Genomic DNA, 23182 nt, shown 5'->3' with positions numbered 1-23182 from the left:
CCAACTTTTCAGTTCGTAAAGCTCCAGACTGGAGACGCAACGACATCCTAGAGGCAAACTTTTGTGAGAGTTGGACAACCAACCAACGTGGCTTTTAGGTGGGGACCCACTGAGCATTGCTTCTTACAGACTGGGACTTGTCAGCCAGAAAGTGAATTTCTGGTGTGACTTTGAGTGTCCACAGGGCAAAGAGGGCTCTAAAAAAGCAGCAGCAGCCGGCGAGGAAACCGCTGGAGGTGGGGAGCTCTCGACTGGTGCAGCTCTCAACTTCTGACACTTGTAACCGATGGCCCCTGTCACTTCCTGTCACGCAGCCTCCCTGAAGTGGCGGGGAGGAGTTCCTTCAGGGAAACCATGCTCTGCTCTGCTCAGAGAATCCGGTCCGCAAGGCTCCACTGTGGTTAGGGGCTGGGGACTCTGGGTGGATGAGGTCGGAGTGCCCCATGGTGTGGTGTTGCTTCTTTGTCAGTGCTCAGGTAAGCCCTTTGCAGCGGGGAGGAGAGAGGGTGCCACTGCCGAGCGGGGGATGGACTGGCTCCCAGTCCTACCCAAGCCTGGCTCAGGGGCTGAGGTGTGGGAGGATGCTGCTCTCTTTTCACCTCTCAAGAAACTGAGCCGGGAGCTGCTGGGTTGATGGAGACAGATTTCTGCCTCACTTTAGTATGAATCAGAAAAGGGCCATGTGGTTGGGTTTCAGACCACAAACGGTCATGCTTAGTTGAGATGTGAGCCAAGAGGGGCACAACAGTCAGTGCCTCATTCAGCATCTGTGATTGGAGGAGAAAGGCAGGGGTGTCCTTTCACTCTTTGTTCTGTGATGCTAGTTTTTTATTTTTACAAAAGCCCTGTTTTCAGTTAATGGGAAGCAAACGAGTTAAAAAAGGATGCATCTGCTTTCTGTTTTTTGTGGTTTTTTAAACGACAAAGTGGATTTCCAGGATCTTTTCCTCTACTTGGGATTGGAATATGGCTGAACTCAGTTTTGGAAGTTCATTCTATCTGGGGCAACTTTTTAATAGGTTTTCTTAAAATGATCCCATATTTTGAATGTGTTTATCATTAGGAGGGTGAAAGATAATAACAGTGGAGACTCGGACTCCCCACCTTTCTCATCTAGAGGGTTGATGCCTGGTTTGGAGCATTTTGGGAGGAGCGACTGGAAATGTATTTCTCTGGAATGAAGAGCAGCTGGGAGTCCTGAAGCTTACTCTCCCTGTGCTATTTATTTATTTATCTATTCATTTACCTATTTATTTGGGGGTTGCTAAAGATTTGGATGCATCAACTATTTTCTAAAGGATGCCTGTCGCTGTTTCTCTTTCTCTGAGTGGAATGACATTTCCGAGACTGACTGTTGCAATGCCTAGCACCATCAGCTCTCAGCAAATGTGAGCTGTGTCCTGATTCATACTGAGACTAGAATGTGCTGGTGGCCAAGAGAGATGAACCCTTAGCGTGTAAGGGCTCAGCAGCCACAGGGCTCTGAAATATCTTATATCCTGCAAAGAACATGGCTGAGGTTTGATTTTGTGGCAGGAAGGAAACAGCACATTCCATGGAAGGATCGATATTTCATTTTGAAGCCCCGATTCCAGTTGTCGGCTTTCTCCCAGCCATGTTTTTACAGCTTGCCCAGGATGCCAAATGGGAGCCGTGGAAGTGGAAGTTGATTCAAATCAGAGCTTAAAAAGGCCTGTCTGGATGGACACTCAGAGGCATGACTCGGAGGGGCTGGGTCAGGGTGGTGACCCCGAATGTCCACCGGGACAGAAACAATGAGTGGCTTTAGGATCTAAGTATACACTCCATGGATGTCACTCAGGGAAGTCCTGCCCAGTGCTGGCCAGGGTGGGCAGGGCTCTTGGGAAGGGCCTACAGGGAGCTCAGAAAGCAGCTCTCACGCTTCATCAGTGCTCTTTGTCTTAACAACTTTGTCCGTATTCTGGCTTCTCCGCACCCGTTGAGCTTCTGTCTTAACTGGGAAGCCTTGTTTATTTCCTCATCTCTTGCCTTCCCAGTTTTTGTTGTCACATTTACACCTGTCTCCCTTTTTTCTAGCTAATGCTACCCAGTCCCTGCCATAAATTCCAGGTAGAGTGACACTCTTCATGGAGCCAGGATGAGAGCACTGGACTGAGAGTCAGGGAGTTTGGGGTTCAAATTGTGGATTTGCAGTTGCTCTTGAGCAACTCTAAACTCCCCTGGGTACCAGGTTCCCCTTCTGGGAGGCAGTAGAAATACCTGTTGAGAACTTGGGTCCTGGGGGTGGACAGTCTGAGTTCGAATTCTCACTTCATTCCTTACCACCTGTGTGACCTTGGGCAATTTCCTTACCTCTCTGGGCTTCAGTTACCTCACCTGCTAAAGGGAGGTGTTGGTAGTGCCTGTCTGATGGGTGGGTATGAGGAATTTATAAAATAATTTCTAAAAAGCCCTTAAAATAGAGCTTGGTATATTACTGGTGCTCAAAAATGCTTTCTGTGAGTAGGAATGTGACTTGTAGGAAAATGAGGTGACTTGAAATGGATCATTGTTTCCCAAACTTCACTCATGTTTTCAATATCCACATACCACCTATACTATTTATTATCTTTCTCTTACTGTTTTTCTTTCAATTGTGTGCTTTTCAAAAATTAGGCTCATCCTAAGCAGTAATAGTCCTGAAATCACAGGTTGGATATGTATTTCCTAAAAGAATGTATATACAGGTCTACTGCGTACACAGTCTAAAATGAAATCATACCATCACCAGAGTCCACTTACAATGCTTTGGGGACTGCAGAACCAGTGGCTGTGATCATCTGAGGTCTAGGTTGGCACTTGCTAGTGATTTTGACAATGCTAATCCCATCAAAATGAACAGTCAGCCCATCCTTTCATTCGTCAGGCACTGCTCGCGAACCAGCTTTGTGCCTGACTCCGTGCCAGCTGCTGAGATTGCCAAAATATGGGTCTTAATAGCCCCTGCTATCTTTGTGGATGGGACATTTCCAGCCTGGAGAGAAAGAGGAAGAGAGAGGCAAAAAATGACCCAATTTCTGAAATCCTACCTTAATCAGAAGTGGGGGTAGCCAGGGCCACTGTCTGCCTGAAATCTCTGGATGTGAATAAAGGAGGTCATCTCAGTCAGCTTTTGCTACGTAACAACCACTCCCCCAAACTCAGTGGCAAACAACAGCAAGCTTTTATTTTTATGCTTAAATCTGTGTGTTGACCGAAGTGGTCTGCCCCATATGGGTTCATTCTGGACCCAGTGACCTACATGTATATTCTTCTGGTAAAGGTCGGAAGGTCCCAAAGGAGCAAGAAGAAACACAAAATGTCTCTTAAGGCCTAGGCTCAAATTGATACACTCATCCTTCCACCTACATTCCGTTGGCCAGACCAAGTCACAGGGCCAAGCCATGGAGGTCAGGGGAGGATATAAATATTTACTGAAGAATAAAATAACCCACCACAGAGATCATCATTATTTACTCACTCAACCTATATTTATTGAATGCCTGCTAAGTGGAGGGCATGCTGCCATGTTGGAGGACTATAAACACAGTAACAATAAATGATGGAGATGATGAGAACACCTAACCCAAGGTCTGGCATGTATTGGGTATATTGGGTGCTAAACACACATCTGATGAATGAATTACCTGCTAGTATCTATTGAGTGCTGCCTAGTGCTGAGTGCCTCACATGGGTTATCTCGTGTTATCCTGCCAGCTCCCCCATTGGGCAGGTACAGTGATCCCAGGTCGTACAAGAGTGATGCTGTCTTGACTTGTTAAATGCTTAACCTATTCTGACATGAGGAAGGGGAGAGGTGGTGGCACAGCAGCAGGGAGAAGCCACATGCAAAAAGATCATCCCTGATGCGGGAGAAGAGGCAGGCTTTGCACCAGAGAGGCTCAGGTTCAAATCCCTGTCCTGTCCCTACCCACTTCAAGGCCTTGGGGAGAGAAAAGCTCCCCACCCCGTAGACTATGTGGGACATAAGATTTCCTTCAATTCAGCTTAGCATGTATTTATTTCAGTGTACACTTTGAGGACTGTCTTTGGGTGCTACCTCTTCAGCACCCACCATGTACTAAGAACTCATCACGGTGGGTGGCATATCACAGCTTCTCTAATTCACCGGCTCTTTGTCTTCTTGAGGTCCCTCAGTGTCCTCTTCAGAGAACTGCCAGATTTGTGAGGATGTACTTGCAGGCTGATGGCCCCAGGCAAATTATTCTGCTCTGATTGTTCGTTCCATCCCTCTCCCTTGTCTTTCCTTCTTTCTCTAAAGAACTTAATGCAGTGGAAGAGAAGTTTTTCCATATTTGTGTGCCCAATATTGGGCCCAAGGTTTGACTTGTAGTAACTGCCCATTGAGTGTTTTCTAAACGAGTGAGAGAACAAGATGAAGTTGATGGTGATGTCTCATTTGTACATGCATAGGATCACAGAGCTTTGGGACTGGATGAGATAGGAGAACTCGTATAATCCAACCCCTGCATTTTATAAATTATGAAGCTGAGGCCCAGAGAGGTGATTTGGCTTTTTCTAAGACACACAGCTAATGATGAAAATAACAGCAAGAAGTATAACTGTAATAATAATAAAATTAACAATTTCCCCCAAGCAGATGACTTAAGCCCAGATATAATTAGATCTCATTCCTTCAGTACTTGGTAAGAAAATAGTGTCCATTCTGACCTATCAGTTTCATATATCATGTTTGTTAAACTGGGTTTTCTTGACCCTCATGTCTAAACCCAAAGACCTGGATGACAGAAGCGTGCCTGCCATGTCTCGACTGTGGAAACATTGTAGCATGCGTCCTTATGGGCAGAGCCTCTTGTCACCTCTTTCCGTCCCTCTGTCCCCACCCAGAGCTGAATGTGCAGACTGCCAGGTCCAGCCATGGGTGGAGCAGCAAGGGATTTGTCCCCGCGGAGTCCTGGAAGTCTTACTGGGAACTCTTCTATTCTTAGTTTCGAAAGTGCTTTGTTCTCTGGTGCATTGTGTTAGCGGCCATCCGGAAATCAGTCCCTCTCGGGGTCAGCAAAGCCACTGGTCCTGCTTGTGGCTGCACAGGCCGGAGGTAGCCTGGCTTGTCTCAAGACTAATTGTTTATCTTCAGGATCACCTCAGCCCTTTCTTCTTTTGTTGCCCACACTGTCCGCATGGGGCAGGGAAGGGAAAGGAGGGAGAAGAGATTTCAATGAGTTTATTATTATTTATAACAGTAAATAACTATGCTTAATTCTAAGTAAAAAAAAAAACAAAACAGTGCTAAAATCAAGGTCTCGCCAGAGCACTGTGCCCTCTGGAGCAGGGTTCTCCATTAGAAATAGGATGCAAGCCACATGTATAATCTTAATTTTTCTGGTAACCACATTTAAAGAGGAGAAATTAATTTTAATTATATATTTTACTTAACTCAGCATATCCAAACATTAGCATTTCAACATGTAATCAATATGAAACATTTTATAGGAGATATTTTACATTCCTTTTGCCGTACTAAGCCTTTGGAATTCAGTGTGTACTATACACTAGGAACACAGCTCAGTTTGGACTCGCCACATGCAAGTGCTCGGTAGCCACATGTTGCCCGTGGCTGATGCATTCGACTGTGCGGGTCTAGGGCAGTGCCATCCAACAGGACTTTCTATATAATGGAAATGTTCTTTACCTGTGCTGTCCCATGTGAAGGCCACTAGCCGTATGTGACTGTCCAGCACTCGCTTACGGGGCTAGTATAGCTGAGTTTTAAATCTTTAATTTTAATTAATTAAAACTTAATTTCAAACAACCACATGTACTGGATAGCAAAGCTCTAGAGATTTGCTCTTATTAGAGAAATATCAATTTAAATTGACCTAGGTATCATTTTTTCACCTACCTCATTGACAGAGATTTAAAAGTTGGCTAACGGGCCCGCCGAGCCGACTTTCCTGGCTCGCTTCAAAGAAAGGGTCGGTTACAGGGAAGGACCCACTGTTGAGACCAAGAGAATCCAGCCTCAGCTCCCAGATGAAGATGGTGATCACAGCGACAAGGAAGATGAACAACCTCAAGTGGTGGTTTTGAAAAAGGGAGACCTATCAGCTGAAGAAGTCATGAAAATTAAAGCAGAGATAAAGGCTGCCAAAGCAGATGAAGAACCAGCTCCAGCTGATGGAAGAATCATGTATCGAAAACCAGTCAAGCGTCCCTCAGATGAAAAATATTCAGGTTTAACAGCAAGCTCAAAAAAGAAAATGGCAAATGAAGATGAAATAAATAAGGACTCAGTTAAAAAGAACTCACAAAAGCAAATAAAAAACAATAGCCTCCTTTCTTTTGATAATGAAGATGAAAATGAATAAGCATACACATTTTGGACTTAGTCTCCTTGGGGAGTATAAGGGGTATTTTTTTTAATAACTTTTTTTTCCTATTTTAAAGATAATACAAGTTCATTATAGGAGATTTAGAAAATACAGAAAAAAATTTAATAAGATAAAAACTATGTCCAGCTTTCAATACCCCTCTGACTTGAAATGCTAACAGTATAAAAGTTAACTACCATTAATATTTTATTTCTCATATGTGTGAGTGTGCCCCTGTAAATTATATATTTTTTAAACAAATTTGAGATTTTATTGTATATGTTCAGTGTTCTGCCTCTCACTTGACATTAACTGTGAACATTTTCCAGGTCAAAAAACTTTAAAACCTGACATTTATAGCTACAAGGGATTTCAAAATTAAATGGAACCCCTATTGCATCCTTCTTATTAGTGGAACCCTGCTTAGGGTGAGGGAGATGATAATGTGCCTAATTAAAAATACCTCCCCAACTCCTGCTAGGGGAGGCCGTGTGACTCAGCTCTGGCAAAATTAAGAGCTACAAGTGGAAGTCTGCTCAGTAAAGCTACTGGGGTTTTTTTGTACAAAAGGGAAAGCCTGAACCTTTGCCATTTTCCCTTTATACTGCCTGGAGCACGGACTTGAAACCTAGAAGTACCTAGACATGTTTAGGCATGAGGAAGCCAGCCACTTGTTCTGGATTATACAGTGGAAAGATTCAAGGAGCATCACTGGATCCCTGATGGCATGCTTCATGGAGCTGCTGTCCCAGCCTTGGATGGTGACCTCTGGGCTTGATACATAAGAACAGTAAACACCATGCTGATTTAAGCCTCAGTTAGGTTTTCTGTTACAAACAGCCAAATGCATTCCTAGCTTATACAGTAAGTAACTGTAGTAGAACATGCTTATACAGAAATCTTCACGTGCACTTCAGATGATTTCCTTTGAATAAATTGCTAGAGGCAGATGTACTGAATCACAGTATTTGAATATTTTTAAAGCTATTTATGCTTACTGTCAAATTGCATTCTAGAGGTGTTTTATCAGTTTATTCTTCCACTATCTATGAGAATCCATTTCACCTCAACCATGATTTCAGTGCTGGCACTACTCCTTTAAATTTTGTCAATTTGATGTATTGAAAATGGTATTTTATCGTTTAATTGGCCTTTTTTCTTGTCTACCAGAAATTAAACTTTTCCATATGGTAAGGGACAATTTTGTATTTGTTTTTTGAATTAACTTTTTATTTTCCATTATTGTCATATTTTCTTTACTAATTTATAAATTATGTACTCGGTCAATCCTTTGCTTTATTTTTTGGTGATGATTCTCTGTTTCTCAACCCCTGTATCAGATAAAGAATCACCTATAAAAAAAAAAATTAAAAAAAAAAAATAAAAGTTGGCTAACACAGTTTGGCAAGACTATGGGGAAATGGGACTTTTCATGCATGGCCATTGGAAGTGTAAATTACAACCGTCTTTTTGAAGGACAACTTGTGTTTGTCAAAATTGCAAAGGTACATTCCCTTTGACCCAGCAATTCTGTTCCTAGGTGTCAATGCTACAGTCTCTTGTACATGTGATAGAAAGATATTTGCAGCAGCAGAAGATTGGAAGCCACGTAAATATGCAGGCAGTGGGGACTAGATAAATGAGTTATGGCATATTTTAAAAATGCAATTTGCAACTCTTGAAAAACAAGGCAAATTTTCATCTGATGACATGAAAGGATCTCCAAGATACCGTGTTAAGCAAGTGTAGAGCAGTGCATAGAGTATGTTACCATTTAGGTAAAATAAATGATTTGCTTATTTGTTAGGAATAGCTCTGAATAATGCAGAAGGAACCGATGATGTTGGTTGCCTCCTGGAAGAGGAATGGGTGGCTGGGGTGGGAGAGACACCTATTTATCAATGTATCCTTTTGGAATTTAATCACATGCACTTATATTACCTATTCAAAAAAATCTGAAAAACCAGAAAAGGAAACTCTAAGGGGAGGGTGAATTAGAGAAGGCTTCCTGAGGAGTTGGCCTTTGGACTGGGCTGTAAAGGATGCATAGGAATTTTTCAGGCAGGAGGAAAGCTGAAGCTCAGAGGCAGGGACGAGCCTGACAGGTTCCGGCAGCCCTGCATCCAGGTGTGGGCAGGGCACCCAGTATGTAAAGTAAAGCAGTAATGGAGTTTGGACAGGGACTGGGTTGGTCAGCTAGGATAGGTCTGGTGAGTAGAGTTCGTACTTAACTCTGTGAACCTTGGGTGACCACTGATAGTTTGAAGGACGTGGGAAGTGACATGATTGTATATGTGTGAAAGGCAGTTTTTGGTAGAGTAGAAATGGTCTGAAACAGCAGTTCTCAAAGTGGGTCTTGGACTGAGCCTCATCCCAAACACCAGCCCAGGTCAGGCAAGAGAGGAAGGTCCGATTTCTTCACCTTCAATGAGGATTCGTCCTAGTCCTTGGAGTCTTCAAGAACTAGAGGGTCTGTGAGTCTGTGAGGACCTCCTTTTTCAACTATGTACCTACAAAACGTATTTCCTTCATTTATGTCAACCATAATAACACATCACAGCAGAGTGATTACAGAAGCAGATATGTGAATCCAGCTATCTTCTCTATGGCCAGACATTAAAGAGAGTTGTAAAAGTATAAAACAATGATACTCTTCTCACTATGTTTTTTGTTTTGTTTTGTTTTGTTTTGGAAAATGTAATTTTCATTAAAATATGTTAATTAGATTAATAAGTGACATGTTTATTATTTTTAAAACAATTAATGAATATTTTTAGAATTTCTCAATTTTGCTTTCTAGTACCATAAATATTGATAGAATTAATGCACCTAAACAAAATCTCTTTGGGGCCCTCAATAATTTTGAAAAGTTTAAAAATTTAAAGGGCTCTTTGAGACCAAAAATTTTGAGAACCACTGATCTGGATGCAGGGACATTCTGTGTGCTTGTGATTCTGGTTGAATCAAAAACTACTGTGAAACACATACAGCTATCCAAACATGAGTCACCTGGAGGTGTGAGCTTGCCACTGCATAGCCAATGTATGCCTTATGTGTCTGAGTGCACCGACATAACCAATATAGTCTGGACAGTTTGTGTGAAAGAGAGGGGGATTTGTTGACAGATCGGTTTTGACAGACAGGGAATGTCAGTACATGTCCTTTACTCCATTTCCCACTAAAGAGTGTTTCTGTTATTTCCAGTCCTTTGCTGTTATAAACATCCTGAACGTCCACAGTCTCCAAGTGCCCACGTGCAAGAATTACTTTAGACTATCCCCCCAAGAGCGAAAGGCTGGGCAGTAAGACATGCACATCTTCAGCTTGGCTGGCAGCCATCCAACTGCTCTCCAACCTAGGAGTTTCCCTCCAGCCTTGTACGAGTCCCCATTTCTCTAGTACTTGGTATTGTCAGACTTTTAAATTCTGGCAATCGGACAGGTGTGAAGTGGCATCTTGTTTTAACCTCACTTCCTCACCATCACCCTTACACCTTGGAGCATAAGGTACCATACTCTGTATTGTGGACAGTTCAGGGAGTCTTTATGTTGAGGAAATTTGTGTTTGTTTATATGTGTCTATGTGTGTGTCTGTGTGTATGCATTCATGTTTGTGTCTGTGTTTGGATTATGGATACGTATACGATGTAGCTCTAAAAGCTGAACACACTGGGGCGATGTCTCTATTCTGGTTCCCTGGGTGTGAGAAATTGGGACGCTGCTGTTCATTTTAGATAGAAGTTGCCCTCCAGCATTTCTTATTCTTGCAGCGTTTGCTGTACTTTGGGCTAAGTCGAGTCCTCTCTGAAGGAGAACCCCGGCCTCCCTCTGCTGCCTGACCTGGGCTGGTGTGTGGGGCGAGGCCCAGCCTGAGGCGTTAAGCTGAGACCGGAGCTTTAGGCACCAAGTGTGCGGGATAGGAGCTGCCTTCTCTGCACTGCCCACCTGTCCTCACATGGTCGGGCTCCGCACTCAGGAGGGCCCCACACTTGGTTTAAAGCTCCACTGTTGCCCCCTGGAAATTCTTAATAATTGAGCCAGGGTTCCGCCTTTTCATTTTGCACTACGTCCTTGGATCGTGTAGATCATCTTGCCTGAAGCATCTTTGTGTCGCTCATGCTGAGAAGGCAGTGGGCAGACAGGCACGGCCCCTCAGGCCCCTCACCCAGGCAGGACCCCTCCACTCGGAGTCCAGAGCCCTTCTGGATGAAGTATTTGAATGTTTCCTCATTTGTTTATCTCTTCTTTATTACTGCTCATCCCCTCTCTCCTCTTTCCCTCTTTCTCTGTCTTTTCTTCTCCCTTCCTCTTTCCTTTCTTCTATCGCTTGCTCACGCCCCTTTTTGCCCTTCCTTCCTTCTCCCTCCCTCCCTCCATCTCGTTCCTTCCTACTCCCTGACTTTTCTGTTCCCTTCCATTGGTTCCTAGAGTATTAACCCCAAGTCCTCATGGCACCCCTGGCCTCTCCATTTACCCATTCACTCAGCACCCCTTTGTGGGTCGCCTTCTTTCTGCCTTGCACGGGGTTATGCAGGGACCTGAACAGGGTCCTGGGTGTTTCAAAATCAGTACTTCCAGATAGGGTTATTGAAATCCCTGAATTCAGAGGCAAACTGAGAATCTCAGATTTATTCCCCAAAGTGTTTCCCAGTCTCTGCCCTTCTCATTACCCACCTTCCTCCCCATCCCAGAAATCTCCCTGGCCACATGTTATAAAATGTTAGAAAGAAACTTTAAAGGTCACCTTGTCCAACTCTCTCGTTTTATAGATAATGAAAGTGAGATCAGAGAGGGGAAGTGAAATGCCTACGGTCACACAGCTAGTCTGATGGCCTTAAAAATAGATGACAGCCCTGGTTATAATTATCATCTGGTTGCTCTATTTTACCACCTGTGTGCTAGGTAGGAAAAAGATAACATCAATGACAACTTATTATAAAATGTTTAGAACAGATTTCTGCAAGTGGTGTTATGTTGTAATAAAGTAAAAAAGATGCATGAATAGAGGCCCCACCCTGATCAAGATGGCAGAGTGAGATGCTTCAGGGCTTTGTCCCCCCACAGGAAGAACTGGCAGAAACATCTTTCTCAAAGCTCCAGGAAATAGTCATAGAACTGTAGTAACAGGGCAAGCACTGAATCAAGAAAAAGGACCACTTAAAAGCGCTAGGATCTGTGGCGCCCTGGCTGGCCCCTCACCCACACCACACCAGCTTGGTGCAGAGCAAGCCCGTGCTCCCAATGTGGATCCCTGGTCCCAGTTGCAGTTGGAGCAGAGTAACCCTCATGCATGTACTGGGAACATGTATGTCTGGCCCAATCTGTCTGGTGGTGACCTGAGGGACTCGCCATCTCAGACTGCTCTGTGTGTAGAAGGCAGTTCATAGAGCTCACCTGCTGAAGGCTATGGGAAAGCAGTCAGGTGGTATTGCCTAGGGCAGAGTATTGCAGCAGTTGGACATACAGTGAAATGCCTGGTCAGTGAGGAAACAGTTTCCTAGGGAAGAGGGGACACTCAGAACCATGTAAATGGGAGAATTCCTGGAGCCACACAACCCTGCCCAAGACAAGACACATACACAGAAAGAACCAAAAGTCCCCTATGCAATTTTTTGTTGTTGTTGTTGTTAGCTCCTGGCAATCAAGGAAAGCTCTGTCATAATATTAGCTACAAACAAGCTTAAGGAATAGATGCATCTGAGTCTACATTCCAATGACAACATTAAAATGTTAAAAGGTCACAAAACATACAAAGAAACAGGAAGTGATGGGCCAGGCAAAGGAGAAGATTAAGGCATTAGAGATCATCAATGAGAAGAACTAGACCTGGGTCATACCAGACAAACACTTTAAAAAGATGATACTAAATATGCTCAAAAAGCTAAAGAAAAACATAGAGAAAGAACTAAAGGAAATCAGGAAAATTATAGATGAACGTAGTGAATATCAATAGAGACATGGAAATTATGAAAAGGAACAAAACAGAGCTGAAGACCACAGTAACAGAAATCTAAAATTTCTTTGCCAGTTTGGAGCTGACAGAAGAAGGAATCAGAGAACTTGAAGATAAGACAATTGAAGACATTCAGTCTGAGGTGCAGAAAGAAGAATGAAGGAAAGTGAGCAGAGCCTGAGGAACCTGTGGGACACCATCAAGCATACCGATACATGCATTGTAGGAGTCCCAGAAGGAGAAGAAAGAGATAAAAGGTCAGAGGGAATATTCAAGGAAAGAATGGATGAAAACTTCCCAAATTTCACAAAAGACATGAATTTACTTATTCATGATGTTCAATGATCTCCAAAGAGGAAAAACTCAAATAGACCCACACCACAACGTATTAGAATCAAACTGTCAAATGCCAAAGATGAAAAGAGAATTCTGAAAGTTTCAAGAGAGAAGCAACATGTCACATACAAGGGGTCCCCAATAAGAGTAACTACCAATTTCTTACTGGAATCCATGGAGGCAAGAAGGCAGTGGAATGACATATTTAAAGTGCTGAAAGCAAAAAATTGCCAACCAAGAATTCTATATCCCACAAAACTGTCTTTCAAAAATGAGGATGAGATTAAGTCATTCCCAGATAAACAGAAGCTGAGGGAATTCATCACCACTTGACTGGCCCTATAAGAGATGCTAAAGAGAGTTCTGCAGTTTGAAAGGAAATGATATTAGACAATAGATCAAAGTCATGTGAAGAAATAAAGATCTCCAGTGAGGGTAATGACATGGGTATATATAAATGCCAGTACTATTGTATTCTTGGTTTGTAACTCCACTTTTAACTTCCTACAGGCTATAAAAAGCAAATGCGTAAAATGTAATGAGAAACCAGTGGTTCAGGACTCATAATGTAAAAACATGTAATTTGTGAGAACTACATAAAGGTGGGGGGGTGGAAGGTTATAGGAATATAGTTTGTCTGTATTATTGAAGTTAAGTTGGTATCAACGTGTTCTAGTTTGCTAATGCTGCCGGAAAGCAAAACACCAAAAATGGATTGGCTTTTATAAAGGGGGTTTATTTGGTTACAAAGTTACAGTCTTAAGGCCATAAAGTGTCCATCAACAAAGGGTACCTTCACTGTAAGATGGCCAATGGCATCCGGAAAACCTCTGTTAGCTGGAAAGGCACATGGCTGGCGTCTGCTCCAAGTTCTGGTTTCAAAATGGCTTTCTCCCAGGATGTTCCTCTCTAGGCTGCAGCTCCTCTTCAAAATGTCACTCTCAGTTGCTCTTGGGGTGTTTGTCCTCTCTTGGCTTCTCTGGAGCAAGAGGCTGCTTTCAACGGCCATCTCCAAACTGTCTCTCATCTCTCAGCTCCTGTGTTTTCTTCTAAGTGTCCCCCTTGGCTGTAGCAAGCTCACTCCTTCTGTCTGAGCTTATATAGTGCTCCAGTAAACTAATCAAGGCCCATTCTAAATGGGCGGGGCCACACCTCCATGGAAATCATCCAATGAAAGATCTCACCCACCATTGAGTGATCACGTCTCCACGGAAACATCCAATGAAAAGTCTCCAACCCAGTCAACACCAATATGTTTCCTGCCCACACAAGACTGCATCAAAGATAATGACGTTTTGGGGGACATAATACATCCAAACCACCACACAAAGCAAAAGAGACTGTTATAAATTTAGGATTTGAAATTTAAGTCCCACAGTAACTACAAAGAAAATAAAAGAGAATATGCAGATACATAGAGACCAAAATTAGAGTACAGGTTGCCAGGGGCCTGGAGCAGGGGGAATGGGGTGTTATTGCCTAATGGGTATAGGTTCTCTGGGGAAAGGTTAAAGTTTTAGTAATGGAAGGTGGTAAGGGTATCACAGTATTGTGAATGTGATTAATCCCATTGAATGCTATGCTTGGGAGTGGCTGAGATGGGAATATTTATGTCGTATATATGTTCCCACAATTAAAAGAAAAACAACTAAAAGGATAATAACAATTAAATGCAATACATGTCTTGGATGGGATCCCACAAGGGAGGAGAAAAGTCTCGAAAGGGCATTATTGGGACGTGAAAAATTTGGAATATAGACTGTAAGCTTCATATCAATGTTAAATTTCTTAAACTTGGTAACTGTACATAAGGTGGTCATGTAAGTGAATATCCTTCTTAGGAAATGTATATGGCAGTATGAAGTGTTCAAGGAGCATGCTGTATACAACTCACACTCAAGTGTTCAGAAAATGCATTGATAGATGGATAGATTGATAGAATGATACAGCAAATGTAGCAAAATGTTAAAATTGGTGAATCTGAATATCCATGTGTGGGGGAGGTGCTATGTTAGAGTTCTCTATATGGGGTTTTCATGATTTTTGTAGCTGCCCTGTAAGCTTGAAAGTATTTAAAAATAAAAAGTTTTTAAAAATGGGTAAATAGAAGTTTTAGAAAACTATCTAGGTTTAAACTTTCTTTTCTTATGGAAGCATTTCATGTCTGTAGTATCTAGACATTTGCAACAAAGAGGTTTTAAATGTTCTCATCTGTGTCATTTTTATTATCAAAATATCTTTTATAACACATCCGAAAGTGGCCACCTCTTGGTCCTAACAATTTGTAACATGAATTTGAGAGCCAGCACTGTGACAACAAAGAGGGGCAAACTCGCCTACAAAACCAACCAGGAAACAGATCCAGCAGGCCTCGCTTCCTGCTCTCTCCCAGAGCCAGCCTCTGCTCTCTCCCCTCCCAAAAAGGGGAAGGAAGAGGGTTAAGTAAAGATAACGTGCCCATCCTCAAACAAAGCCTAATCCATTTGGGTCCTCCAAATGCTCCCATTTCCTGTTGCTAAAGTTAGACCTATTAGATACGAATTTCATTTTTAATCCGTGACTAGGCAGACAGGGTTGCAGTGCTGTGGGTGGTTCAGATCCTCCCCATAAAAGACAGGAAAAAGGAGGAGTCCCTTTTCAGTCATCCCAGGGCAGCAGAGTTTTGCCCTTTCTGTGCTTGTCATGAGCAGTGAATACAAGGGGCAGTTGCTTTGTGTAACTATTATAGGAGGGAGTGTCCATAAACCTCAGTAGCCCTTAACCCTGAAAAGAACTTAATTTTCTACAAAACAACTCAAGTTTTTTTCTTTATATTTACATTGAAAGGAAGTTTATATCACTATGATAAATAGAAAACAGGATGCTTGCCTTAAATAGAATACAACTAGTAAAATTAAATATAGGCAAAACCATGAAAGTAAACTCTGGCTAGATGTTGCCTGAACCTCTTCACATCCAGAAGAGAAAGATTGAGGTTGGTAAGCATTAGAGGGTGTTCAAGGTAGGGTAGCCCCAATCTGAGCCTTTCTTCTTGATGGATTCAGAATGGACAATAAACTGAAAAAGTAATAATGGTCTCTTGGTGTGAGCATTAGCACCCATGGAATTAAAAAAGAGCTATCAATCTGTCAGTCCTGTCCATGCCTAGGCTGGGTGAGGTTTCCCGTGTTGTGTCAAATGAAGCAGCAGGCTCCACTCCTGGTGGTACCCTTCCGTCAATTGCTTTATGTTTCTGCTTTGCAATCATAATTAAAAAAAAAAATGTTTTCATAACTAAAAATTTATTAAGGAAACAAAAGCAGTGCTGCAAACAGGACAGAAAGAAGAGATGGGTCTCCCACCTACCCAGTCATTGGCCTTCATCCAGGGAGAGGATCTCAAAGGAGAGGCAAAGAGCTCCTTGCACCCCAAAGAACCCAGTCTTCTGAGGCTTGGGGGACTTGTGCCCCCAAATGTTTGTCCTTGGCTCTCCTGCACAGTTCCCCTCCTTCTGGCATAACCTTGGGCCTCCTGGAGGGCACAGCCTTGCTCCTTTCTTCTGGGTAGGTTGTACAGTCAGACAGTAGGCTCTTGGGAGACACTCACTGGTGCCATCAAAATGTCTTCCTGGTTCTTTCTCAAAACCCTGTCTTCCCCTAAGTCCCCCTTATCCTTGCCCCTAAAACTCTTTACTAGTAGGAAACCTCCTGAGTGAGATGTTGAACATGGCGCCGGATGAAGGGGCAACAAAAAACTCAAAGGCCAAATGACTTCTGTTTCAACACTTCTGGAAAGTTGAGGACAAAGCTAGAAACAAGGTGAAAACTCCAGGCCTGGCAATGTTCCTCCCAGGCACTGGCCCAGGCTAGGTAATGCCTGTTACAGGGGACTCTACCAGTGCTCTGCCCGTGTTACCTGGGCCCACTACAGAATCCCCTGTACACACCTATGGCTTCCTGCATCTTTCTACCCTAGAGCATTTCCAGGCAATAGGGTTAACACCCTAGAGCACCCCACACCCCCATCAGCCAGGGGCAAGAGTTGGTGGATTGAATCTCACACCACTCACCCCTCCGTGGAAAATTATGAGGCATGTTCTACAGAGTCCCTTGGGGGGTCCCTAGTGAGTTGAACTCTGGCTCCCCGCAGCTGTAACCTGCTGGTTCCACACCCTTTATTGTCTTTCATCCTTTCCCTGTCTTAATTCATTCTCCCCCAGTTCTTCCTGGGATCACTTCCCAAGTAAATAGCTTATACCTAAATCTTTACCCCAGGATCTGCTTTGGGGGGAGCCCAAACTAAGACAGCTGGTGACATATGCCCCAGGATATATCGGAAAAGTCAAGAGCATCTTTAAAGGATGCAGGATCAGGACCTCCAAGAGGAAGGAAAGAATAGAGCCGGTTTCACGGGCATTCGAACAGGTTTAATGCTCTGCTGACATGGTCTTGAAATAATTTTTGAACAAGAGGCCCCACATTTTCATTTTGCACTGAGACTCGGTAGCCAGACCTGGAAGGAAAGAATATATAGGGATTCTTCCATGATTAGTACTCATTCTGAGTCCAGTCTCTAGTTCTGAGGCCGCTATCCCTGGAAAGCAAAACTGTGAGTGCCGTGCATTAATTAGTCAAATGTTAAACATTTACTGAGCAACTGCTACTTACCGATATGGTGGTAGGTGCTAGAGGTACCGTGGTGAGTGAAACCAGATGTGGTTCCTGCATTCATTGAACATTGCTCTGTTGGAGGAGAAAGACATTATAATATAATCACACAAGCAAATGAAAATATTTAAATTGTGCTACAAAGAAGAGACATATGCTGTTGAGAGGCTAAACTGAGAGATTTGATCTGGTTTGGGGCCTGTTGGTATAGGTCCTTCACAGGGCTGACATTAGAAAGATGAGTAAGAGTTAACTGGGATAAAAGGGGAGGAAGAGGAATAGCCTGTGTAAATGCCACATGACAAAGAGGAATTGGGATTATAGGAAGCTGGAGCTCAAAGCAAAGAGGAATGAGGGCAGAGATGACAGGTGGACCATGACCTGATCTTGAAAGTTTTGAGAAATTCAGGACAGGTTTCATGGTTAGAAATAACCCAAAGGAAAGAAGGAAGAAATTATTCACTGCAATTTTTCTCTTCAAATAAACCAAGAAGGAACATGGTCCCGGTACAGACTCCATCCTTGTTAATGGGGAATGATGGTCTTCCATGTAAATGCCACATGTGCATGGGCACTGACCAATCAGAAAAGACATCACGTATGTAACTGCTGCGTGTGCATGGACACTGACCAATCAGAACAGGTTCCAGATATGGGGGGCGGGGCATATGACAAGAGAGAACTTGAATCTTTAATGATGAGAGGCCTTTAGGAGCTCTCTCTCCCTACTCCTGCCTCCCACCCTCATCTTTGCATGGCTGTCTCTATCTCAGTCATCACTCCTCATCAGTCCTCCCTCCTCTGGAAGTCTCCCTGATCTCTCTCTCTAGGGGGTCCCCCAACCCCTCACAGCCTTTCACATTACCCCACTTTACTTTCTTAATAACACTTAATACATTCTAAAATTAACTTATTTATTTGTTTACTGGTTTATCATCTCTGTCATCTACTAGACTGTATTCTTCCTGAGGGCAGTGTCTATATCTCTTCTGCTCACAGTAACTGGCACCTGATAGGCACTCAATAAAATACTTGTTGAACGAGTGAATTTATATAGTGAAATTCATTTCTCGGAGTTGACTATTGTTCCTGGGTTTTGATAGTCCAAATTCAGGAATGTTATTTGGGCCTCAGAATCAAAAATGGAATATAAACAGAACTTCTTGGTACTTTAGTCTTCCTTGAAGGAAATTCTACAGCTTTATATTTGTCATTTGGTAGGCAAGTGGGTTCATTTGTTCACGCATGTCAGTTAATAAGCATTTGTTGAGTATTCACTCTGTTCTGGGTTAGGCCTTGGTAATGTCCAGGAAAGTTCACTTTAAAGAATTCTTCTTTTAGTAAAATACTGATTCCCTAGGAAATGGATTAAATGCTGGATAAATATGCTTTGATTCTACAAAATCCAGGCTTTGGTTTCAGGCTTCAGGATAAGTGATTGGGGTGGGCTTTGAAGCAAGATTCAGGATTAGAAAATTTAGCACAAAATACATTTCCACTTCCTTGTAGCCCATTTGTGTTTTACCACAACTTGGGCTTTTTTACTCAAAACTTGACAGGACATGATATTGCCACCAAAGAAGGGATGCCCTAAATACCTGTGAGTCCCTGGTGTTTGGGGTCCCTTGCCTCCCTCCCTGTAATTTTGGGTTGCAGTGATCCCCTCCCCCACTTTCAAAGACAGCTGTAGGGGGGAAATGTCCCTTTGATCACAGCTGACAGTCCTTCCAGATACCCCTTCAGAAATGGTGGCTGACTTTCCCGTTAGTGTTCTGATTGCACATCTGCAGATTATTGCCAAGAGCGTTAATCTCAAATTGCCTGCTTTGAAAACTGGTGGCCTCCCCCGTGCTAAATGACCTCTAGCTGGGCGGGCAGAGGGTCTCTGTCATGCGGACAGTCCGTGGCCCCTCCTGAGGCTCTAGTTGCCTACAGAGCCAACACCGAGAGGCTTTGTTGGCATGCTTAGGTACATGGTTTGGAGGGGAAGTGTATTAACTATTACACAGGACTTGCCTTGTAGTTAGTTGTTTCTTTCATACTGAGCTAGAAAAAGCGATATTTTTAAGGATAAAGAGCCTCTTGTGAGAGTTCGCAGTTTCGTTTGCCCTAGCTAACACCCGACCTACTTCTCTGCTGGGTGTCTTGCTGCCTTATGGAAGCACGAGGCCCGCAGGTATCTGAGTTAGCAGGCCCTGTAGAGCCGTTGGTGGCACACAGAGGGACGAGTGCCTGGAGTTGTGCTGTGCGTGGATATCGGATGCCCGAAGAGGGACCTTTTTCTTAGCAGGGCAGTGTGCAGTTTATTTGTGTATTTATTTTGTTTTACTTTTGATAACTTAATTTTGTTATAATTTTAAACTGATAGAAAGGTTGCAAGTCTATAATGCTACTCCTGTGCCCTTTACCCAGATTCAACAACTGTTTACATTTTGCCTCATTTGCTTTAGCGTTCTCTCTCTCTATGTATATGTATTCATATATGAATATATGTTGTTTTTCTTCCTATTTGAGAATGAGTTGTAGGCATTTTGCCTCTTTACTCCCAATACTTCAGTGTTATATTTGCTAAGAAGGGCATCCTCTGACACAGTATCATTATCAAAAACAGGAAATTTAATATGACAAAATATCTGAACTTGGCCACCATTCGTATTTACTTTTTGTCCAGCTGTCCCAATAATGTATTTTATGGCTTTTTTTTTCCAGTTCAGAATACAATTCAGAATCATGCATTACATATTTAGTTGTCATGCATTTTTAGTCTCCTTTAATCTGGAACAGTTCTTCAGCCTAGCTTCTTTGTGTTTCTTGATTTTGACAATTTGGAAGAGTTGAGGCCAGTTATTTTGTAAAGTTTCCCTCAATTTCGGCTTATCAGGTGTTTCTTCATTATTAGATACAGGTTATGCATTTAAAAAAATTATCTAGAGTCATGGGAGAATGTTTTTTAAAGTTAAGCCTTTTGACAGGAGTATGACAGAAGGGATATGGTGTCCTTCTCTGTATTTCACATCAGAAGACACCTGGTAACAGTTTGTTCCAATATTGGTGACATTAGCTTGAATTACTTCATTAAGGTGGCATCTTCTGTGTTTCTCCACTGCATAGTTACTATTTTTCCCCCTTAATAAGTAAATTGAAACCATGGAAGTGTCCTGTTCCTCATCAAATGTTCATCCACTACTTTTAGTATCCATTGATGATTTATCTCCATCAACCTTTCCATATTTATTAGTGTTCTACTATATGGAAGAACTTTGCCTTTTCCACTATATTTTTCACTCTTTTTATTAGTATGAGCTCATGGATTACTACTTTATTCAATGGTTATTATCTGTCCCTATCATTATTCATTTTGAAACTCAAATTGTCCCAGACTTGGCAAGTGAAAGGCCCCATAAGCAGCATGTGTGAACTTTTCACATACCCACCCCCATCATTCATAGAATGTTTCCTTTCTTTTTGGTTCAAAAAGGAGTTCCAGGCTCATCTTGTACTTTCTCTGTCCCAGTCCTGGAATCAACATTTTCTCCAAGGAGCACTGTTCCTTTTAGTGGAGAAGGGTATTTAGAAACCAAGATCTGGGCATTAGGTATGCTCATTGCTACTGGGGTTTGACCGCTTCTAGGCCCTCTCAGTAGGTAGAGCTAGAAAAAAATTATGAACGTAGGTGAGAGTGCCTAACCACAATTCATTCTGATGATCGCAATTCCAATACACCGATGTGTATCTGTTTTTAAAACCATTCTAAGATATGGTTTGTTTCTTTATTACAGAGAAGTATCAAGAAGGAAACAGTAGTCAGCAAATAAAGGGGCAGTTATCCCAGGACCCAGATAACCTGCGATGGCATTAATAAATAAACATATATATATATATATATATATATATGTACACACACACACACATACACACACACACACACACACACACATGCAGGCTTAGAGTGCATAAGTACATAAAGGCACCAACTAAGTGATAGTCTCTTTCCTCCCATCCCAGGCATTCTCTCCAATGAGCAGTTTCGGGTGCTTCGTTACAGAAAAACAGTTCAGTACATATATCAGTGCATATGTATATGTGTAAGTATTTTTTGTCTTCTAATGGTAAGAATTTGGCACAGCAGGAAACATGCCATGCATACTCTTCTTTACCTATTTTTTTCCTTCAGTTTTAAATTCTTATTTAATTTTGTTTCAAAGAGATAATACTCAGACACAAAATACAGAATTCAAAAGCACCAGAAGGATATACAGGGAAATGAGTCACCATTTCTAACTCTGTCCCTCACTGTTAACCTCACTGGAGACAGCCATTGTTTTTAGTTCTTTGGTTTTATCCTATCTTGCATACGTGTATATATATTCTTCCAGAGGTAACAAATTTTACATACCATTCTTTTTTGTTAATAGCAGCTTAACTGAGGCATAATTCACATTATTCTTTACCTTTTATAATTAATAATATTGTTGTTATTCCTATTCTTCTTCTTATTATTTTGGTAACTCAATATATCCTGGAGGTTCTTACAAGAGTTGTATAGCTCTACATTATTTTTATTACCATAGTATTTGTCTATATGGAAGGACCATAGTTTATCGAACTGATCTTTTTTGGTAGACACTTTGTTTTCAGTGTTTTGCATTATAAACGGTGATGCAATGAACTTCCTTATACATAGGTCTTGAATAAAGTTTATCCCTCGGGTAAATTCCTAGCAGCCATTTTAAATATTGATAGACATTGTTAGAGTGTCCTTCGGAAAGTTTGCCCTGCAATAGAAATAATTCTCTTGGGTTGCACGACCTCATCTTTCTGCCTTAGATACCCATAAATGATGATGACACTCTGCCCCAGCACCTCTAAGGCTGCCAGTTATAAGTCTCTGGCAGTACCCACCTTCCCAACCTGGTGTGTCCAACCAAGTTCCATCTTAGGACTGTAATTAAATCACTATTCGGGTTGTTTTTCCTCTTAATGTAAAAGCTGTAGGTCTAATCTCTCAATGCACCAAGAAAGAACCTCACCTGGTGAATAGGATACAGAAAAGTAACATGCTAAAAATGGTGCTGCCCCATTAGCCATGAGGGCTTGTACTTAAAGCATTTGGTTTCTAGTTAGTGACCAAATGATGGAAGCCTCCTATGAGATTCCGATTGCAACTCCTTCCTGCTGGAGGAAAACTGTGCCTGGACGGTGAAGCTGGGAGAAGCAGGAACTGTGGCTTTCCTGGACACTTCCCAACCTCTTCATGAGCGAGGACCCAGGGTCAGCCCTTTGTGTGTCTTGGACCAATGTGATGATCATCCAACTTGAAATTTCTTCACTGCCTTATCTATAAAAATTCACGTGAATTGGAATTCTGTACTTGCTTAAATAGCTAAACAATGGCTTGCATGGCTTCCCACAAACTCAGGTTGTCAGACCATGTTTATTCTGTGGCTTCACCTGCCTTCCAGTACACTTCTAGTTTTAGAAGTACAGTGCTATGTACAGCCTATCTTAGGTTCAGTTCCCCAGAAGCAGACCCTGATACAAGTACTCAGGTGCAAATATCTCATCCTAGGAAGCATGAATGAGGGAGCCAGCGAGAGCAGGGAAAGGAAGGAAGGCAGTGCAGGCTGGGATAGGAGCAGGTTACCTCTGGGAGCAACTGGGGTGCAGTCCTGGGGATTCCTGGAAGACTCTATAGGGCAGTGGTTCTCAAAATTAGCTACACACTGGAATCATCTGGGAAGCTTATAAAATCCTGACACCCACACTGTAACCCTGACCAATTAATTCAGAATCCTTGAGTTGTAAGACCCAGGCACCAGTATATTTTTAAACTCCCAAGGTGATTCCAATGTACAGTCAAGATTAAGAACCAGTGCTATAGAACATACCTCAAAG

The 23182-nt window shown here is 42.4% G+C and overlaps 2 protein-coding genes across 3 annotated transcripts in view; both read left to right on the top strand.

Moving 5' to 3' along the window:
* ARHGEF3 (Rho guanine nucleotide exchange factor 3) overlaps nt 1–23182 on the top strand; it is a 342674-nt gene that overhangs the window by 164807 nt on the left and 154685 nt on the right. The window contains exon 1 of one of the 2 annotated variants that reach the window (XM_037798709.1): nt 271–476. The exons of the other annotated variant lie outside the window; for it this stretch is intronic. Within the exon in view, the coding sequence (XP_037654637.1) occupies nt 426–476 (51 nt within the window). The 5' untranslated portion in view covers nt 271–425. Of the gene's footprint in view, nt 1–270; nt 477–23182 lie in introns of those variants that run through there. 2 annotated transcript variants of the gene reach the window in all.
* LOC119510230 (uncharacterized protein KIAA1143-like) lies at nt 3405–6603 on the top strand. Its single transcript, XM_037804441.1, has 2 exons — nt 3405–3410; nt 5907–6603. Exons 1-2 carry the CDS (start codon nt 3405–3407, stop codon nt 6348–6350), a joined length of 450 nt encoding a protein of 149 aa, XP_037660369.1. The 3' UTR covers nt 6351–6603.

Source organism: Choloepus didactylus, chromosome 1, assembly GCF_015220235.1.
Source record: "Choloepus didactylus isolate mChoDid1 chromosome 1, mChoDid1.pri, whole genome shotgun sequence".
Classification (NCBI taxonomy): Eukaryota; Metazoa; Chordata; class Mammalia; order Pilosa; family Megalonychidae; genus Choloepus; species Choloepus didactylus.
Note: the sequence above shows the minus strand (reverse complement) of the source record. Positions and strands in the feature narration are given on the sequence as shown.